At 36.6% G+C, this 19,172-nt stretch overlaps 1 protein-coding gene across 1 annotated transcript in view; it reads left to right on the top strand.

Moving 5' to 3' along the window:
- PAXBP1 (PAX3 and PAX7 binding protein 1) overlaps window positions 1–19,172 on the top strand; it is a 29,417-nt gene extending 10,245 nt beyond the window's left edge. The window contains exons 8-18 of the mRNA XM_075033810.1: window positions 3,251–3,374; window positions 5,664–5,763; window positions 6,239–6,354; window positions 8,745–8,944; window positions 10,982–11,126; window positions 11,873–11,994; window positions 12,749–12,825; window positions 13,089–13,155; window positions 14,731–14,877; window positions 15,316–15,470; window positions 17,629–19,172. Coding sequence (XP_074889911.1) covers window positions 3,251–3,374; window positions 5,664–5,763; window positions 6,239–6,354; window positions 8,745–8,944; window positions 10,982–11,126; window positions 11,873–11,994; window positions 12,749–12,825; window positions 13,089–13,155; window positions 14,731–14,877; window positions 15,316–15,470; window positions 17,629–17,746 — 1,371 coding nt within the window. The 3' untranslated portion in view covers window positions 17,747–19,172. The remainder of the gene's footprint in view (window positions 1–3,250; window positions 3,375–5,663; window positions 5,764–6,238; window positions 6,355–8,744; window positions 8,945–10,981; window positions 11,127–11,872; window positions 11,995–12,748; window positions 12,826–13,088; window positions 13,156–14,730; window positions 14,878–15,315; window positions 15,471–17,628) is intronic.

Raw genomic sequence — 19,172 nt, forward strand, 5'->3', positions numbered from 1 at the left:
ACAATATACCTTTGCTTTCCTGGTAGTTGGTCTTTTGAGAATTCTACACCTGGATACCTTCCTCTCCCTTCCCACCCTCCCCATACCCCATCTGCCATGCCAGCCCATTGAACTTTTAAGATGTGCTTTTTATCATCTCATGCTTCTTAGGGACATTCACAGAGTTTCGCTGTTTTCAGTTGGAGGCTGCTGCATTACCTGTATGTACAATGACTTGCAAAATTAGGAAGTGATGTGGTCAGTTTAAGAGGAGCATTTAATTTATTATGATGTCCTATATATTCCTCGGTTCTTTGGCCAGATAATCTGTTTTGGAATTCAATGCTTTCAGCATGACAAAAGTACTATCAAATTCAAAAACAGTAGCCCACAGGACACCACAAGGTTTTCTAAAACGGAGGTGGGGGGAGGGGACAAAATAAAGTAATAAAATCAGTATCAGTTTTTATTTAAATGAAATGCAGCAGGACAGTAAATTCTTCTTAGCTTTTGAGTGTCGAGATAAATTACCTTCAGCTTTTTTGTAGAACCTGTGGCCCCGACTACTTTATGTTTAAAGTGTGTGTGTGTGTTCATAATATATAATGTACATAGATGTTATGATTATAATATACTTAAGCATATAAAATGTGTATCTATATGTGTAATAACAATATTTTGTGTGTATGTATGTGTGTATATATATACACACATACATATATGAACACATATCCTAAATATGTATAAAGCTAGATCCCTCCCTATCCTTCCAAATATGATGCTTTGATTCTTTATTTTATTAGGACTAGTCATGGTTATTAGCCAAATTCACATTGGTAGTGATCTGAATGAGAAAGTGGTTTGCTGAAGAAGCACTAATGGGTTCACAATATACTTGTCCACTCCAAAAGAGTCCATTCCTGTAGAGTTTTCTTGTGTGTCTATTGACGTAGTTTTGGAGAACAAAAAACATCATCATAAGTTAACTTTTTCCCCCTACCATCTTATTTCTGCACCCATTCACCATGCTCAACCCTTTGTGACCCCCAACCAAGCAAAACCATTTTGTTTGTATTCTGTTTTGAAGAGATTCTGAATGTTAGAAACACTTTGCTCATTGATAAGGTGCAGTGGAGAGTATAATGAGGCAGCTATTATGCAAATTTTAGAAACAAGCAATAGAAATGTCAGATCCTCTAGGATTTTTTTTTTCCCCCCATAAATGATAAAACCAGTGAGGCGGAAGATGCTTGCATGACTTCCTTCACAAGTAATTACTGTCAAAATTATGCTTTCTGAGAAGGCTAGAAAATGGTAACGGTGTCTTTACATTTTGAATGTAGGAATATGCAAAGGATACAGAAGGCATATCTTTGACAGCACAGTTAGATGAACTGTTATTTTACCTGCAAAAGCAAATTACCAAAACCCACTGTGTGTCAGAGAGAGGGACTGTAGGTTAAAATGATCCTTGTCATGTAAATGTTCAGAAAGCTTTCCACTTTTTCCCCTTACACTGTTTACAGTGAAAGTGAAGAAAAAAAACCCCAAAACACTGAATTTAAGGTATTGACTAAACAAAACACAATGAATTAGGGCTGTAACTTTCTAGCAGTTAGTGAAATTGTCAGTCACTCATCAACCATGCTATTGATTATAGAAGAATAATGGCTTCTAAGTCTCTTGGATTTAAATGGGAAATATTTTGAGTGGATTCATATGTCTGAATACATAGCTGGGTTTTTTTAATCCTGAGGCAATTACAGAAAGAACCTCTAGGGATGCTTTGAAAAATTTTCATTTAACTTTTCATTTTAGAATTCCCTTTACACACTTAAGAGAAAAAGCTATATTTTCTGTGGTAAACTGCAGGAAAACTAGTATTTTTAAAATTATTATTTCTCTTCTCAAAGTTGTCTTGAATTCCAGATATGCATTTCCAACGCTGGGATATACCCTCCTCCTATTTCTCTCTACTCTGCTTTCTCCAAAAGAAAGTTGTACGTATCTTGAGTTGGTGCAGAGTTGCTTTCATTTTAATCCCTGTAGCCCAGTTTATACCACAAAGAGCTAATACTTCTTTCGGCTTAATATCTCCTCTGATGTGTGTCATTTTCAGATAGCTGAAATGGCCCTGTAGCTATAATCTCATAATCCTATATTTTACTGGAGGAGGTTCTTTAATAGCTGCTGAGTCACGTTCTAAATTACATCAGGAAACAATTTCTGATTTTATCTTTTGTTTTGAAAAAAACTTAATCCTGGATGGTAGGCAGCAGTGAAATATTTGAGCTAAAAGGCTGGAAGACTGTGGACTAAGCATAAGTCTCGGAGGTAAGGAGGACATAGCTTAAGTGTTCATACCAAAAGGACTTGCCTTTCCAAATTAAGAGATCGAGAAAACTTCTGGTTTGCATTTGAATATTTATAATGATCTAATTTTAACTTGTCCCAGGAAATGAATTTTTGCAAAAGTGAGCAGTGAATCTGCTATTTTATGTCAGGAAATTCCTAGTTGTTATAACATCATCTATTTTTGTTACAGTTGCTACTGAAATTTAGTCCACTTAAAAAAAAAAAAAAAAAAAAGTGGCAGGTCTGAGCCGACTTAAGTCTGTATCGTTCAAAGGTTATACTTAATGCATAACTCAAAAATTATACAATCTTAGTGATTGGCTAGGGTGACATTTTACTGATTTGAAGTATCTGTTGGCATAACATGCATATGCAGTGTTTTATTGCATTTCAGTAATAATATTTCAGCATATGCTAATAAGAGTTACAGCAAAACGATATCTGCTGGCTTCAGGAAGTTAAAGTCATGCTTTGTTTTTTCACTGTATAAAGTCAGGTTATTTTCTCATTAAAGTGTAGAATACAACTACATTCTTGTTTAAAAAGAAAGTGGAAACAATGAGGTCTGAGAATTGTAAGCACTGTAACACAATGTGTAATGCACTTGGTAGAGAAAATGAGTACTTGAAATAACATTTCACACTCTAATATGGTTGTCTTGCTGTGTAGGCTCATTCAATCAACAGAAGTTACTTTCAGAATGCTATTGCTGCGGTTGAAAGCTGTCAACGTTGTTAAATGCATGCATTTTCTTCACGTTGAAATATTTACTGGTCCAAATGATACAGATGAGTAAAAGGAAACAGTTTGTGCTGCTATAAGTACAGTGACAGCATTATGCTTCGGAATAGTATGGTACCCCAGAAACCAAGCACCTGAAGAATTTGATATTACGTAGTGTGTTGTATTTTTACAGGTGCCTCTGATTAATGAACTTGAATCCGCAATGCACCAGCTGTACAAACAGCGAGCTTCCCGCCTTGTCCAAAGACGACAAGATGATATTAAAGATGAATCTTCGGAGTTTTCAAGCCATTCAAGTCAGTCCATCTTGAAGGTTTTTATTATTCATTAAACAACCTTGTTTACTTAGTATGGCTTAATTTAAATGTAAATGTTTAAAGTATGACTGTCTTAAAGTTTATCCTTACTCTTGAGATAGGTAGAAGCAAGTTTAGATAAAAGTTCTCTAATCTGTTTTGTTTTAAACTCAAAGCCACTCTAACTTTGACTTCATCTCTCCTTTCTATTGCTCTTAACTATATTTTCTCTTTCCTAGCACTGAAAATGTATGTGTGGTGGTAGTGGTAGTAGTGGTAGCATGTGACTCCTGATTTTTCTCTTATGTCAGGACTTTTTTTTTTTTTTTTTTAACCTTGAATCTATAAATTCCCTGTAATGCTTACAGTTAACTGTACAAAGCCATGAAGCACTGGGCTAGAGTTGACTTCTGTCTAATGCTCTATTTTGTAGGCAGCGTAAATATTTCATTTCAGACACTTAACTGGTAAAGCTAAAGAACTGGAAGAGATTGGTGCTGTTGTTAAAAATCAGGCTAATACAAAGTGGCCCTATATGAAATGCAGCTTAAAATTAGCCAGTTAAAATACCTGCTTACAGTGTGGATGGGGGATTCTTACTGAGGAGTTTTCTTGTGGTGTTTACTCTTTAATACGTAAAACTCTATAAAAGTATAGATGTTAACTTGGGTGGAAATACATGTTCCTTGGAGGAGATTTTATTCAGCATGTTAAACGACAGGTAAAATGTCGTATTAATAGTAATCGTCTTCCTGCTTTGGAGAGCTTCCCATTTTTAAAAATGGCTTTCTTGTCCATCCTACTGCTGACCTAAAATCCTATAATAAAAGCCATTTCCTATTCTGTCACAGTGTGTCCAGAGATGAAATTTTGTTAATACCATTAGATGGAACTTACTGAGGGTGATAAAGTGTTAGGGCATCGGGGTTGGTCACCCTTTTATGGAGTGGTTAGCGTACATATTCCCTTTACGACTTTTATTTGGAGCCCTACTTAGCAGCAACTGAAAACATTGGTGTGTTATCAACATTATTCCCATACTAAATCCAAAATATAACACTATACCAGCTACTGGGAAGAAAATTAACTATCCTAGCCAAAACCAGGACAGATGGGAATAGCTGTCATTGTCAGGGCTGGGTTTTAAAGAGAGATCTTATTTAGTATCTGGAAGTCTTGAGAATGAATTTCACTGTGTCTAGAAATAGTCCAGTTCTGTCTCTCAAATTATCACAGAAACTAGGAATTGATGCCAGCCTTTGATTTGATGTGTGTTGCAGTCATAGATGATCTGCTTTTCTTCATACAGTGTCAGAACACAAAAGGCCTAGAAGTGAATTTAAGTTTGTCTGCCAACTTTTGCTTTACTTCTGTGTAAAGACAAGTAGCTCAGCTTCGATAACATTTTAAAAATTGGACAAATGATGGCTTCATCTGTATGTTAAGGCTCTTCTGGTGTAGATTTTGGATACTGACATAGATCATCATTAATATTCTTAATGATGGATTTGTAAATAGATTTAATTAGAACAAGTAAATTTACTCTTGAAATTTGGGTAGGCTTTTGTTTAAATTTTGATGTTTATATTTTAGTGGGTGGACTTGACCACTGGCTAACATTCAGTCCAATTTTACAAATTTACCTGAAAAGGATGAACTGGAAGCACTCTTGGGTCTGCCTGCTGGTTGCTGATCAGCTTCACTGTTTAGCTGTGGTGTTTTCTATAACCAGAAACATCTATAATGAGTCGCAGCTTAAAAAGAAGAGGGAATATGGTTTATCTTCATGTAGGTTTTGATGTGTTTTAAACTTTAGGCAATCTGAAGTATATGAACTGAGAAAACACTATGACTAGAACTCTGAAATATCATATATTCCTGCTCCAGTCACTTTTCTCTGTCTTTCTTTTTGTTCATTTTCTTTTCAAAAGTTACACAGGGAACATGTTTGTTTAAGGAGCACTTTTGTCTTGGAACATTCAATTTAAGCAATTTCTGTTAAAACTGTTGACTTCTATATAGTTGGGCACTGTTGTGAGAGGGACAAGAGTGAAGTATGGTGAAAACTATTTGACATTTAAGTGGAGATTTTTCCAAACTCCACTACTTCCTCTTTTAACCTCTACACTTGTGAATTCAGGCTTCTGGGTGCATCTTTTTGAAAACTTCAACTTTCTACTTCAAATTACACTTAGTTTAAAGTAGGTAAAAGGCTCTTATGAAACTGCCTACAACACATTTATATAATCATAGATAAGCATTTTAATTTTCGTCAATGTAATTTTACAGATAAAGCACTGATGGCACCAAATCTTGAATCTTTTGGACGAGACAGAGTGATCTATCAAGAACAAGTAAAGCGTCGGACTGCAGAAAGAGAGGCTAGAAGGTAGAGTACTGAGATTTCTTGTCCGTTAAGAGTCTTTGCCTGCTTGTATGTTAGTGTCCTGTGTAACATACTAACATAAGTAGCAATGTTTGCTCCTTTCCTGCAAAGGGAAGAAAACACTTAAGCTGGTATGCTGGGCAGGGGTAGCCTTATATATCCTAACTTATCATACAGATGTACAAAACAAGGGATCATTACATGATACTGATGTAAAATCTCTAAAAGAGAGCATAGTAGAGTCATTCTGTATCTGTATAGTCTCTGCTGGTTTCTCTTCCTTCCGTTGTTTGAGGCAGCAATGTAGTGGAACGTTTGAGGTGGTGACATAGTGAAAATTTTTTCCAACTTGGATTTCCTCGCATTAAAAGTTATGACAAGCTTAGGCAGGTCTGTTCATTGCGGGGGAGGGAGGGGGCGACACGCACGCACACGCAAAAGAAAGTAATAGCTGGTTTATACTGCTGATCCTTTTCAGAGCTCGTCGTAGACAAGCAAGAGAGCAAACTGGGAAGATGGCAGATCACCTTGAAGGCCTTTCCAGCGATGATGAGGAAACTTCAACGGATATTACGAACTTCAACATGGAGCGAGGTTAGAAAAGCTACTGAAGCTTTATGTAATAAAATACAGAAAATTTGGCAGAAGAAAAGAAAATTATCCAAATGCAGCCCTGTCTATATGTTTCACCATATTTTGGAGAAAGTTTAGGAACTGTTCCTTGCTGGATCATCAGTGTGACCAAAACTGTCCCTTTCACCAACCCGTTGTGCAGCTTGGAGCTAACTAAATACCCAATCCTCAGTGAGATTCTTTTCATTTAATTCAAACATTCTTTTGCTGGCTAGCAATAAGCTTTTGTACCTTCAGTGGATACTAAGTCTTCCTCCTAATTTGTAACGTGGTTTATCATTCTCCAAATTGTTAGTAGTAACAATCCTCAGCCCTGTCTCTACCTGCTGTGTGTACTAGTTATGTTAGTTGTGTACAGGTTACTACTGTTTGTTTTACATGTGAAATTCTGAAAACCTCAGTGAGTGCTTTAGAAACTTTTTTTTTTTTTTTTTTTGTTTGATAGGAATTATTTTCTGGAGTTTTGCGTAAGCATCTAGAAATGCAATGACAAAGGTTTTGTAGACTCTTGTTACAGCCTGGCAAACTTTGCAGATCACAGAAAGCAATGTTGAGTGCAAACATTGCAGAAAGATCTTGTGGTACTGACCTGATTTGAAATTCATCTGCAGTTTTATGATGGTTTGGTCAAAGTAACCATTATTATGCATAACCCTAATTATGCAATAAATGGGGTTGTAAGTTAAGCTAATGCCTCTAACTGGGAGAAATGCAAGAAGCCTGACATTTGGGGAAGTATGGTTAGTTTGATGGAATGATCATCTTTTATAGTAGCAGTTAAAAGGCAGACAATTCCAGTGATTACTGTGAAACCAGTAGCGAAGAAAGTAGAACATCACTGTAGTAATCCTGTTACCTTTTCGTTATGAACCTGAGTACAATTATTCTCTCTGATGAAGGAGAATTTAATCATATTAGAAGAAATGTGGAGAAGGGGAGCAGCAAGGATCACATGTATAGAATTGCTTATGTTGTATGTGAGGAGGGATTAAACAGTTTTGGACTCTTCAGCTAGGAGAACGATGTTGACTTTTCACAGGATCAGAGCTAGTGGGCATGAAATGAAGTGATACAATAGGTTTAAAGTAAACAAGTCGCTTCCCACAGAGAGTGTAATAAAAATGCCAACATCATTGCTGTAGGTGGTTGTGGAGACCCAAAGTATGAATAGTTTAAAAAGGCAATTAGATGAACTGTCTAGCAGTTGGATCCTTCAGAAGTGCAGTTTCCACACCTTTAGTCACTGGCTGATTTACCAAAATTGTGGATGCAGAGAGCGCTCTGATAAACAAAGCAACTGTTCAGGCTTTTTAGGTACTATAATTAACTTTGCTAAGTTAAATGATCTAGATTAAAAATTCAGTGTGGCTCAATTGCTCTTTGTAATTTGGCACTTTTATGTGTACAAAAGCCTTCTGTAGGAGTTTCATCAGTTTCTGAGTAAGCTTAGCATTTCTAAAGCTTTTTTTTTATCATTCATAGCTCTCACGTTAGTCCAGAATCAGCAGTGAGCTATATGGAACAGAGGAATGCACTTTGGACCTGCTGACTTTATTTGTAGCATCTCTTCTTGATCCTATTGTAAAAAGTGTGTTTATGTGACATAATTTCATGTCCCTCAGCCCTGTCTCTACCTGCTGTGTGTACTAGTTATGTTAGTTGTGTACAGGTTACTACTGTAACTGAATATTTAAAACTGTGGCTGCAGCGAAAATGAGTGATTAAAATGAAACTAATCCTGGGAAGTAGAAAAGATGAAGGGAAAATAATATATAGAGAAAAAGTTTTGGACTGTGTAGAATACTGATACTGTAAATATAAAAAAAACGTAAGGACGGCGCTAAGGGATTGTAATGGTTACCCAGTGCTAACAGCCATGTTATGGTCAGCATGGTGTCTGCCAGGACCTGCCCTGTCTGAAGTGCTGATTCAGTTGGCTTATCTGAGATGCCCTCCTGTACTTGCACTTAGATGAGCAAAGTTGTAGAATAATTTGGGTTGGAAGGGACCTGGAGATCAGCTGTTCTAAACTCCCATGTAGAGGAAGGCCAGCTGTGAAGTTAGATCCACACTGAATAGAGCCCAATATATCACCAGTCCAGTGTCTGGTAACTGAAAATCATTGTATTAAATGTTTAAAGCAAGACCTGTGTTAAAACAGTATATCAGAGAGTACTCATTTTTTTTATTGCTTTGTATATTTGAGGCAGAAGTAACAGAACTTTTAAAGGTGATGGTTTTTTGGTTTTGTTTATAGGAGTTAGCTTATGCCAGTGAGCATCAAAGTCCGTCTTGAAAGAGGTATTATAGGGAATAGGTGATTAACTTATTACTCTCTTTCTCCCCACCAGATCGTATATTGAAAGAATCCAGCAAAGTTTTTGAAGATGTTTTGGAAAGTTTTTACTCAATTGATTGTATCAAGTCACAGTTTGAAGCTTGGCGCTCAAAGTACTTTGCTTCTTATAAGGATGCTTATATTGGCCTCTGTTTACCAAAGCTGTTTAACCCTTTAATCAGACTTCAGCTGCTTATCTGGACTCCTTTGGAGGTAAGGTCCTCTGCAAGCAACTTCTATGTAAGCTTCTATATAGCGGCTCTTTCACACCTCTGCAGAGCAAAGTAAATTGCACCTTTGATGTGTGCTTCTCATAAATGCATGTTCTAGGCATGAAGTTTAAAATGGGCACCTCTCTTGGGGTGAAGCTTTTCTGGGGCATTTCTGGACTGTTGTCCTCTGTGTTCCCAGCAGGCCAGAGTTCAATTCAGCACATGCCAGTACCTTCTCAGTGAGTGGTGTAGACCAAAAAGCCAAACAGCTTCTTAAATAATACATTTGAGTTTTAAAATACTTAAGAGAAAATTGTGATTCTAGAGATGTTGTTTCTTCAGAAGTGGAACTAAGAAGCCTGTTTTTATGTTGACTTACAACCTATGTCTCTACACTATATATCTTTCTTTCTCTCGCCTATACCTTCACACCCTGTAGAACTCTGGCTGGCAATTTCTAAGTCTTCCTCGTAGTACTTATTGCCCAGTTATTAGGTAGGGAACATGGGAAAAGCAGGACAGCATTGTTGCAGCCCAGTATCCCTGGCACATGTTCATTGTCCAGCCTGCATGTGTGTGCTGACAGGAATAGCCATCAGGACAAACAGCTCAGGTAGCTTTTGACTCCCACTCTGTTCTTCCTACCAGTGAAAGCTCTTATAAGGTATTTCTGCTGCAGTCAGGTGTTTATTTTCACACTACTGGTAGGAACGTACTTTTTTCTGCCATATTGGCTTTTACTGGGGAATGGGAGTGGGTCAAGGCACGGAGTGAGTGCGATTGCATAAGCTTGGTTTGATTTTGGGTTTGTGGGGTTTTTTAGGAGACTAGGCTAATAAGGCAGATTTGTCTTCTTCCCTTTCAAAACTTAGCTCATCTACAGCACTGTCTGCAGTTGTGTCAGCCTATCTCACAAATGACTGAATCTCTACTTTTTATAGAGGTGTTTTTTTATTAACTACTAAAAGAATATTTGTAGAAGGGGATCTTCTGTTGCCTCTGCTCTGATTGCAGAGGAAGGGAGGCACAAGTCTTCAGAAAGCATTCACAGTATTTAATTTGAATAACAAGGGAAAAATCTATGAAAGGTGTCCTCATTAAATTTTAAACTGTTTTTGTACATTCTCCCTTCCCCCATTCTATTTCTATGTGAGTTCTCAGGCCAGCAAAACAAAGCTCAAGTTAGTTGGAGACATGGTACAGAATTCTCAAATCTGTTTCCACTACTTTGTGTTACTGGTCCCGTTAAGCATTTTGTTAAGTTAGAAAAATTATAAGGCATCCATAAAAAGAGGTTTTTAATCCAGAAGGCATAATTTTATAATGCAGCACAAATGAACTATACTTCTCACTTTTACCCTAATCTGTGGGCTTTTATTTGGCTCAGGTGTAATTAGAAGTTAAAATCTGTGGGGCAACAGCTGCCAAAAAGAGTCTTATTTCTACCATTTTCACTTTCATTAGAACTAGTGATTACGTGGTTGTAGAGTGAATTGGTTCATTTGGCTGATTTGTGAAAAATTGACCTTGCTCCCCATCCTCTTTCAGCTTTTGGTTGGGTTGGGTTGTCCATATACACTACAGTGACCTGTGATGGCATGTTTAGTAGTGTTCAGGCAAAGAGGTAGAACATTTTCTTCACTTCCAGGAATCAGGCTTGCCTACGTTTCTGAAGGAAGTAGTATCACTGCTTCAAAAGTAAGGGAGCCAAAGCAGGTGAAGTAATTTGCCCAACCTTGTGCCAGATTAAGAGACTGTTTGGTCTTGAGGCACTATATCTTTTTTATTATTATTATTATTTCCAGTGCAGATGAGTACCAGACACGTAGACAGAGGACTAGATTTTTGAGTTGTTACTGCGCTCAGTTGCTACATACACTGCCTGCTTAGCACACTTGGTGGACTGTTTTAAAGTAGTTTTGTTCTGTTTTGTGAAGGTATCATACTTGCACATATAATGTTTTTATTTCTTTTTTTTTTTAATGTATTGACTTTAAATCTCTGTTTAAGAATCTAACCTCAATTCTGTTTTTATTAGGGCAAGTGTCGAGATTTTGAGACTATGTTGTGGTTTGAATCATTGCTGTTCTATGGCTGTGAAGAACAGGAGCAAGTGAAAGATGATGCTGATATTTCACTATTGCCTACCATTGTAGAAAGAGTTGTTCTTCCTAAATTAACAGGTACAGTCTTAGAAAGACTTAGAATGAAAATGGGGGTAGAGAGGGAGGTGTGAAAGTTGATGCTTGTTTGTGCTTTCAGATTTTACTGTTTTGTAAATTATTGCCTGACTATCTGTACTGATTTCAGCTGGGATAGAGTTAATTGTCTTCCTAGTAGCTGATATAGTGTTATGGTTTGGGTTCGGTATGCGAAGAATGTTGATAACTGATATTTTCAGTTGTTGCTAAGTAGTGTTTAGTCTAAACTCAAGGATTTTTCAGCTTCTCATGCCCAGCCAGCAAGAAAGCTGGAGGGGCACAAGAAGTTGGCACAGGACAGAGCCAGGGCAGCTGACCCAAACTGACCAACGGGGTATTCCATACCATGGGACGTCACATCTAGTATAGGAACTGGGGGGAGTGGGGGCAGGGGATCGCTGCTCGGGGAGTAGCTGGATGTCGATTGGCAGGTGGTGAGCAATTGCACTGCACATCATTTATACATTCCAATCCTTTTATTATTACTGTTGTCATTTTGTTAGTATTATCATTATTAGTTTCTTCTTTTCTGTTCTATTAAACTGTTCTTATCTCAACCCGTGAGTTTTACTACTTTTCCCGATTTTCTCCGCCATCCCACTGGGTGGGGGGGAGGTGAATGAGCGGCTGTGTGGTGCTTAGTTGCTAGCTGGGGTTAAACCACGACACTGTCTTATTACCTGTATTTGAGTATTTGCAAAGTGGAGTAATTCTTTAATCTCTTACAGTGATTTCTGAAAATATATGGGATCCTTTTTCTACAACACAAACATCTAGAATGGTAGCAATTGTACAGAAACTAGTAGATGGATATCCTTCAGTGGTGAATGCAGAAAACAAAAATACACAAGTAAGTTGTTTTTTCTTAAGTATCTTTCATAAGTTAAGGAATTTGAGTATATTTTTAATATGCTATATTGGAGAACACAGCATGCTTAGTGAGGAGCAAGAAAGAGAATTTTGCAATTATTTGATGCTCTGCAGCCTTGTTATGGAGAGTCAAGTATGGTGATAAATTAGGAGGAAGAGCTCAGTGAAGTCTCCCCAAAATAGATGCTAGAGATAAAAAGAGATACCAAATGTACTAAGACTTGTTGGTCTGCAGTTTTGCTTTAAGGGTTAGCTACAAATAGTCAGGCTTTTCTTTTTTAGATCTTTGTAACCCTTTCAAATGTATTGCCTGGAAATTTGATTGTTTTACTTATCTTCTATGAATACAAGAACCGATGTCATGAGTTCAGGTGCCATAGCTAATGCAATGTATGCATTGCCTTTAGAATAATGGGAGATAGGCCAAAGTGCATGTGTATGGGGAAGTTAGCAGAAGATTAAAAATGGCAAAAGCCCTGACTTCACAGAAGCTAATTGTGTAGCCAAGCTTAACCACAAAGTAATTCCGTTGCCTTCAGGTTTTTTTGAAAGTGTCAGATTTCAGCTCTGTTAATTATAGGCTTCTCTAAGACTTTATTTATATGTGTGCTTAAGTATGTATACCTTTTACTGTTAGGGTCACAAATGGTCTTTGTTGCTTTGAAAATCAATTTCTGAGTGGTTAACTACTAAGCCATGCTTTGGACACTTAAAAATAAATTTATCTGTTTCAGATGCTTTTAAAGGCATTGTTGCTAAGAATGAGGAGAACACTAGATGATGATGTATTCATGCCCTTATATCCAAAAAAGTAAGTTTTCTTTCAACTGTGGTGTTAGACCGTTGTTGGCAAGTTGGTGTCTTCTGTCTGTAGTTAACAGGGTTTTTTTCTCAGTATGGTTCACTGGCTGGATAGAGGAGATCTTTCGTTATCATGCTGTGAGGATTTAGCAAAGACAAGCAGGATGGAAGGGAATATTTATAGAACTGAACTGTGTGTGGGAAGGAGGAAGCCAGCAAACTCCAGACAGAGGTGGTCTTGGTTGCTCATTAAAGAAATTTCTTACTTTCCAGCATCTTAGAAAACAAGAACTCCGGTCCGTATTTGTTTTTCCAACGTCAGTTTTGGTCCTCTGTTAAGGTAAGTCAGTAAATACATCCTGTAAATCTTTGGTCTAGACAGTGTAGCAATAAAATCCTCTTCAAATTTGTGGAAAATTGTAGATAGAAATTGCTTTAACTTTATTTGAAAGAACTCTAAATTATGATTCTTAGTCTCTGGTAATGCACTGTGCCCTCTTCAAAAGACTGCCAAGTGAAAGCACCATCATTTTAACTTGTATGTTGTGGGTTTACTTACCATACTCAACCCAGTTTTCTTAATGTAATTGTGCTTGTCAGAATAAAACATGCTGCTTTTATTTCACTTATGTGGGAATTAGAGAGCTTGGTTTCTATTTTTTTTTATATATAGCGTGAGAATCTTCATGAAAATAACGTGGTCCCTTTTGGAAAGCTCACTGCTATTCGTGAAGTATAAGAGCATTTGTAATCTTAGTTTAATTGAAACTATAAAGAGTGTGAAAGAAAAAGTCTCTGTGTGTGGAATGTGCAATATAGTTTGCAAAGGTCTGTAAGAATCTATGACTGTTGTAGTTTATTTCCAATAAAAGGCTGTGAAGAAAATTAACTCCCAACAAAACAGGAAAGTAAAGTGTGAGATCCATGTTGATTGAACTGCTGATCTCCATGATCAGGCAAACAGAACTCTTATCTGGAATTTTCTATTTAAATTGCAGCAGTGGCGGAGACTGTATTCTGAATAGGTTTGCAATCACTTCATTTACTTAAAATATTTGGCACTAAATTCTTTCACTTTGAAATAAAAGTCAACTTCCTAAATGCTGTCTAAAGCAAAAAATGCACAAAGCTCATTTATTAAAATGCTGTTGTTAAAAGTGAAACAGATCGCTTATTTAGGGCTTGTGTCTCTTTTGAATGCCCTGTCAGAGCCTGGGCAGTTTAGAAGTATGCATGTTGTTACCACAGTTTTATTTTAGGGAAGCATTAAAAATACAATCTCTTGCACTAGCAAGTCAGTTACAGGATCACAGACAAGCAGAAGTAGAAGCTGGGAGGCATGCATTCGTTTACTGTTTCATGATGATCTGCCCCAACAGTAAACTGCTGGCTGTATTAATTTGTACAAGACTGGCAGCAATTTCTCTGCAGGCTGTGTGCCATTGGGGAATAAACAGCTGCAGAGTTGGCTTAGCCGGCACTCCCCATGACACTTTCTGTGTCTCTTGTGTCACTGTGCCTTGGAAATAAGGGTATGCTGACAGCATAGCTGGGGATTTCACTGATAAGGGGGCTGTGAATTTGTGCCCGTATGGCATATGCTAGGCGTCACTTGGCTTGACATTGACATCAAATTTTGAGAACAAGATGGCTTAAAACTTTAATTCTTTTTTTCTGATTTCTTGTGCAAAACATGAGCGAAGTTGAAGAGGTAGTGGTGGTGGTTGTATGAGAATTTGTAACACTCCAGGCTGGATCTTTATGGGTTCTGAATAGTTTTGAAGCTAACAGAAGGCATATTTCCACTGCTTACCTTGGCCATGCTGTTACATTTGAAGAGGCTTTAGAGTGTTTGATCAGCCTCCTGGTTTCAGTACATTTTTAAATGCTTATTTTCCCTGTGTTGTATTTTCAGTTATTAGGAAACTTTCTCCAGTGGTATGGAATCCTTTCAAACAAAACTCTCCAGGAACTGTCAATAGATGGTCTGCTAAACAGATATATCCTTATGGCTTTTCAAAACTCTGAGTATGGAGAAGACAGCATTAAGAAAGCTCAAAGTGTAAGTAAAATCAAACAATGTTTAAAATCACTTGTAAATCACAAACTTCAGTTGAAGGAAAAATATAGTTAAAAACTGATGTTACCTATGAAATCTTGGCTTTGATATCTTAAAGTTGTGATGACAGTGAAAAATAGACTTTTTTTTTTTTTAATATACAAACTAAAGAAACAACCTTCCCTGGCTCATACCCCTAACTAAAGAAAGAACCTTCTCTAGCTCATACCTGTAGACAGCTTAGGTATAGTGTAAGTTTCAGTGGTTTACTGCTTGAATTTTGGATTTTTTAAATTTTTTTCTTTTTAGTAGGTTCCTCACTGTTTCACTCAGTTGGGCCTTGTCACTGCAATTGTGCCTGGCAGACTTCACAAATCATGTTAGATAGCTTTTAAAATCTTTTTATGTTGTGTTTAACTTTCTTTTTCCTGTTATGTCTAGGTAATTGCTTGCTTTCCTAAACAGTGGTTTGCTAATCTAAAAGGAGACAAGACTATTTCTCAGCTAGAAAACTTCTGCAGATACCTTGTTCATCTGGCTGATACAATTTATAGAAACAGCATTGGTTGCTCTGATGTAGAGAAAAGAAATGCGAGGTAACTTAGCTTGAGTTAACACAGTTGCAATTCTTGTGCTTTGTGTTATTTTGCTGAAGCATGCAAACGTGGGTAAATATCTCCATACTGCTGCACGTCTTTTGAAACTTCTTTGAATTCAAACTTTAAAAATGTTAACAGTATGGTAAATGGAGATTTTTAAGGCGTCTGAAAACAGCACCTGCTGGAAATCTTTAAACATTCATAATATATTTTGCACTACTGCTTAGTGTCACTGATTCTGGCAAATTTTGTAGCTACTGGGCTTGGACTGTTCCACCTTGTGAGCCTGTTGCCTATTCCTGCATAATGGCTTCTAAATTATAAACTGTGCTTTTGTATACAGTAGAAAAGTTCTGACTTTATTTACAGAACCAACTAGATGAACCTGTTTTCCCTTAGATCAAGGAGTCATTTTACTTGTATCTGATAACCAACATAATTAAAAGTTCAGATGCGTAAATGTAACTGCTGGCCAAGTAACCTGAAATGCTGTGGGTGTATCATTTTAAGCAATGATAAACTTAAAAACCAAATTGTTGCACTGATACACAGGAATATAACAAGACTGGAAGATTGTTTATTCCTGCACTGTTGTATGAGGGGGAGAGGTTTCAAGATCAATAGTTCTGTTGTTCCAGCAAACCTGAAACTTGGAAAGATGAACCCCCTTGCTACCTGCATTAGTCATTCTTGATAATTGAACTTGCTTGAGCCATTGTTGAGTTACTTTTCAATTATTGAGGCTCTCCAGGGGATTAGATCCTTGTCCCTTTTTGATCTTATGCATAGCACTGAAACATAGAGACAGAAATTTCCCTTAAACCGTAGCAGAAGAATCTTGGTTAAGAGGTTGAGGTTTTTCCTAGTATCAATTTTTTTTTCCAGTTACCATGTTGGTTAGTAGATACTGTTCTGTCTTTAGAATCACTTTTGGCTGTGGCATATGAATCATCTCGTTTTGAGAACACTGAGCTTTGTGCCACACTGGGTTGTGCTCAAACAACTTTTTATCTGCTCTCAGGTTATGCCTCAGAACTTTGTGTCCAAAGTATAATAGTAAGTCACGTACTAATTTAAATTTCCCCATGATTCAAATTCAAAATACACTTGTTACTCCTTCCTTTCTAAAACCAAAATGCCTAGCCTAGCATGATACTGGAATTGAAATGGAGTTGAGAGAGGGTCTAGTAGAGATTAAACTTTCCCTCTTTTGGTAGCCTGTTTCTAAATTTGAAAGAACTTTCTTTATCAGCTGAAATGATAACTTGGTAAAACTTTGTATTGGAAGAGAAACATCCAATTAATCATTTTTTTTAATAGAGAGTTCTAATGTAATTTCTATCTTCTGTCCTTTTTTTTTCCCAGCATTTAACAAATCTGTTGCCATTGCCCCCATGAAGCAGATAAAATAAGTCTGCAGCAGAAATGCTACTACTTTTAACTGAAGAATGTCATGTCTTTTCATATAAAACCTAGTACAGTTGTTTGAAACAAAAATGCATTAATTTCTGCTGAGAGGGAAGTGTATCTTTACCTATTTCTGTTGGTGCTAGTTTTCCAAACGTTGGATGCTTTTTCACAGATCAGCTATTTACTTTTTAAGATTAATTTTGAACTTCTAGTATTTTTTGTAAGACTGACCTAAATTCCATGTCAAGCCTCCTACCAAGATACCAAAATTGTTCTTGACAGCCAAAGTAGTACAGTCCTCCTAGCAGTTTGTTCACTCTAAGCTTCCTAGATTGACCTGAATTGTAATGCAGTTCATTGGTGGCAAGCTTCATACCTTTTTTTAAGGCATGCATTAAAGCATACTTGCTTTTTTTTTTTTTTTTGGCTTAAACATTAGTTACTAAGAGAGCTGTGACTGATTGCACAGTACTGTAAGTAATCCAAGACTTTTTCTTGAGATTATGCTGCATCTAGTATTAAACCATATTGTATGATTAATTCCTACTCCAAAAATAAATTTTTCAATTTCAGTACAAAGCTGATAACCAACTTATTTTATCAGACTAAGCAAGTGGAGAAGATGATGATGTGAAGTTACCTAAAACTGATTTGCTATATGGATTCATAATGTAGTATTCTGTTGAAATATTAATACTTTCACATGATTGTTCCATTCCTGTATTGACTTCTTTGTCTTTTTTAGGGAGCACATAAAGCAGATCATAAAGCTTCTGGCAAGTATCCGAGCACTGGATCATGCTGTGACAGTTGCAAATGATCACAACGTCAAAGAGTTAAAGATTTTAATAGAAGGAAAATAGACTTTTCTGGCAACTCATTTTGAGCTTTAAAACCATTCCTGATGTGTAATTTATGTACATATGTAAAGTTTCTTAAACTGTAAAGTATTGATCTTTGTTTTAATACAAAGTGCATTCTTATATACAGCATCCTTTAAAAAAAAAAAAAAATTTGACTTCTTTGAAAACAAAAATGGAATCCCAAGATTGTCATCTTTCCAGAAATCAGATTTTCCTTAAGGTTTCTCAAAATCTTGTTTACAAAAATACTTTGTACCCATGATTAGTAGTCATCTACTCCTGTTAATTGTTCCATGGTTAACTGGAATGTGTATAATATATTATGTGTAATACAATGTATGCGTATATTTATACCACCATGTTGCTTTCACACTGGATATAGAGATCTTGTACTGTTGGAATAAGCTTTTCATTTGCTAGAAAATTCTTATTTTGACAATAAAATGATCATATTATTGGTCAAAAGGGCTGGCAAAACATTCAAATATCTGAAAATCATTTGAGCTAAAGAGTAGAGACACTTTCAAATGGAGCCTGACCTTTAAAAAGCAGCTGTGCTGCACTCAAATTGGAATAGCTAAAAAATTATCTGCATTCAGAATATGGAACTCTTAAGACTGTTCTTAGAAACAAAACAGAAAGGAAAAGCCAAATCAATGCTTAATTATTTTTTTCTTAATACAGGCATACAGTGAGAACTTGTGATTATTGCACAAGTATACATGACAGCACTTTGTAAGGCCCAAGCACCTTTCATTTTGTAGGAATAATAGTTTACCCATGAACTCTGGACCCTCATTCCTTGTGCAAGTTGGTTAAATTCACTGTTTGTGGGTTGTTTGGGGTGTTTTTTAGGGGTGGGGTGGGGGCGGTTGTAACTTCATACATGGAACCTGTTTCTTCTGATTGGTATGGCTAAAGATGTCAAGCAAAATGAAGGTGAAGAAAATTTTATGTCCTATGGTTTGAAATACTTATATTGTAGTAAATATTCAAATGTTACACTTCCTGCTAAATATCATCTAAGAATAGTCTTGCAAAAAAAAGCATTTAATTTAAGTGTAAATTAAAAAGAAAACACTTCAAAAATCTGGTGATTTACATAGGAATGCTAGTGACTTGACCTTGGGGTCCAAGGCATGGGAACAGCTGTAATAGCCTTGGATTAAGAGCTATTTCCAGGTGTGCCCTACTTTTTTTGGGGGGAACTGTAGCAATAAATTGGCATACTGAATAACGTAAGAAATCATTGTATCTTATACTCATGTCATGTGGTATAAATGAGTATATTAAAAATGTACAATTTGTAACATGCACACTTGATTTGGACACTGAACAACTGTTTTTCTGAACTGTTGGGATTGATGGAGTACATTCAGAAATACCTGCTTTTAAAAACTGTTTCAATAAACTCGTCTATCAAGGA

This window comes from Buteo buteo, chromosome 8 (assembly GCF_964188355.1).
Source record: "Buteo buteo chromosome 8, bButBut1.hap1.1, whole genome shotgun sequence".
NCBI classification, from domain to species: Eukaryota; Metazoa; Chordata; class Aves; order Accipitriformes; family Accipitridae; genus Buteo; species Buteo buteo.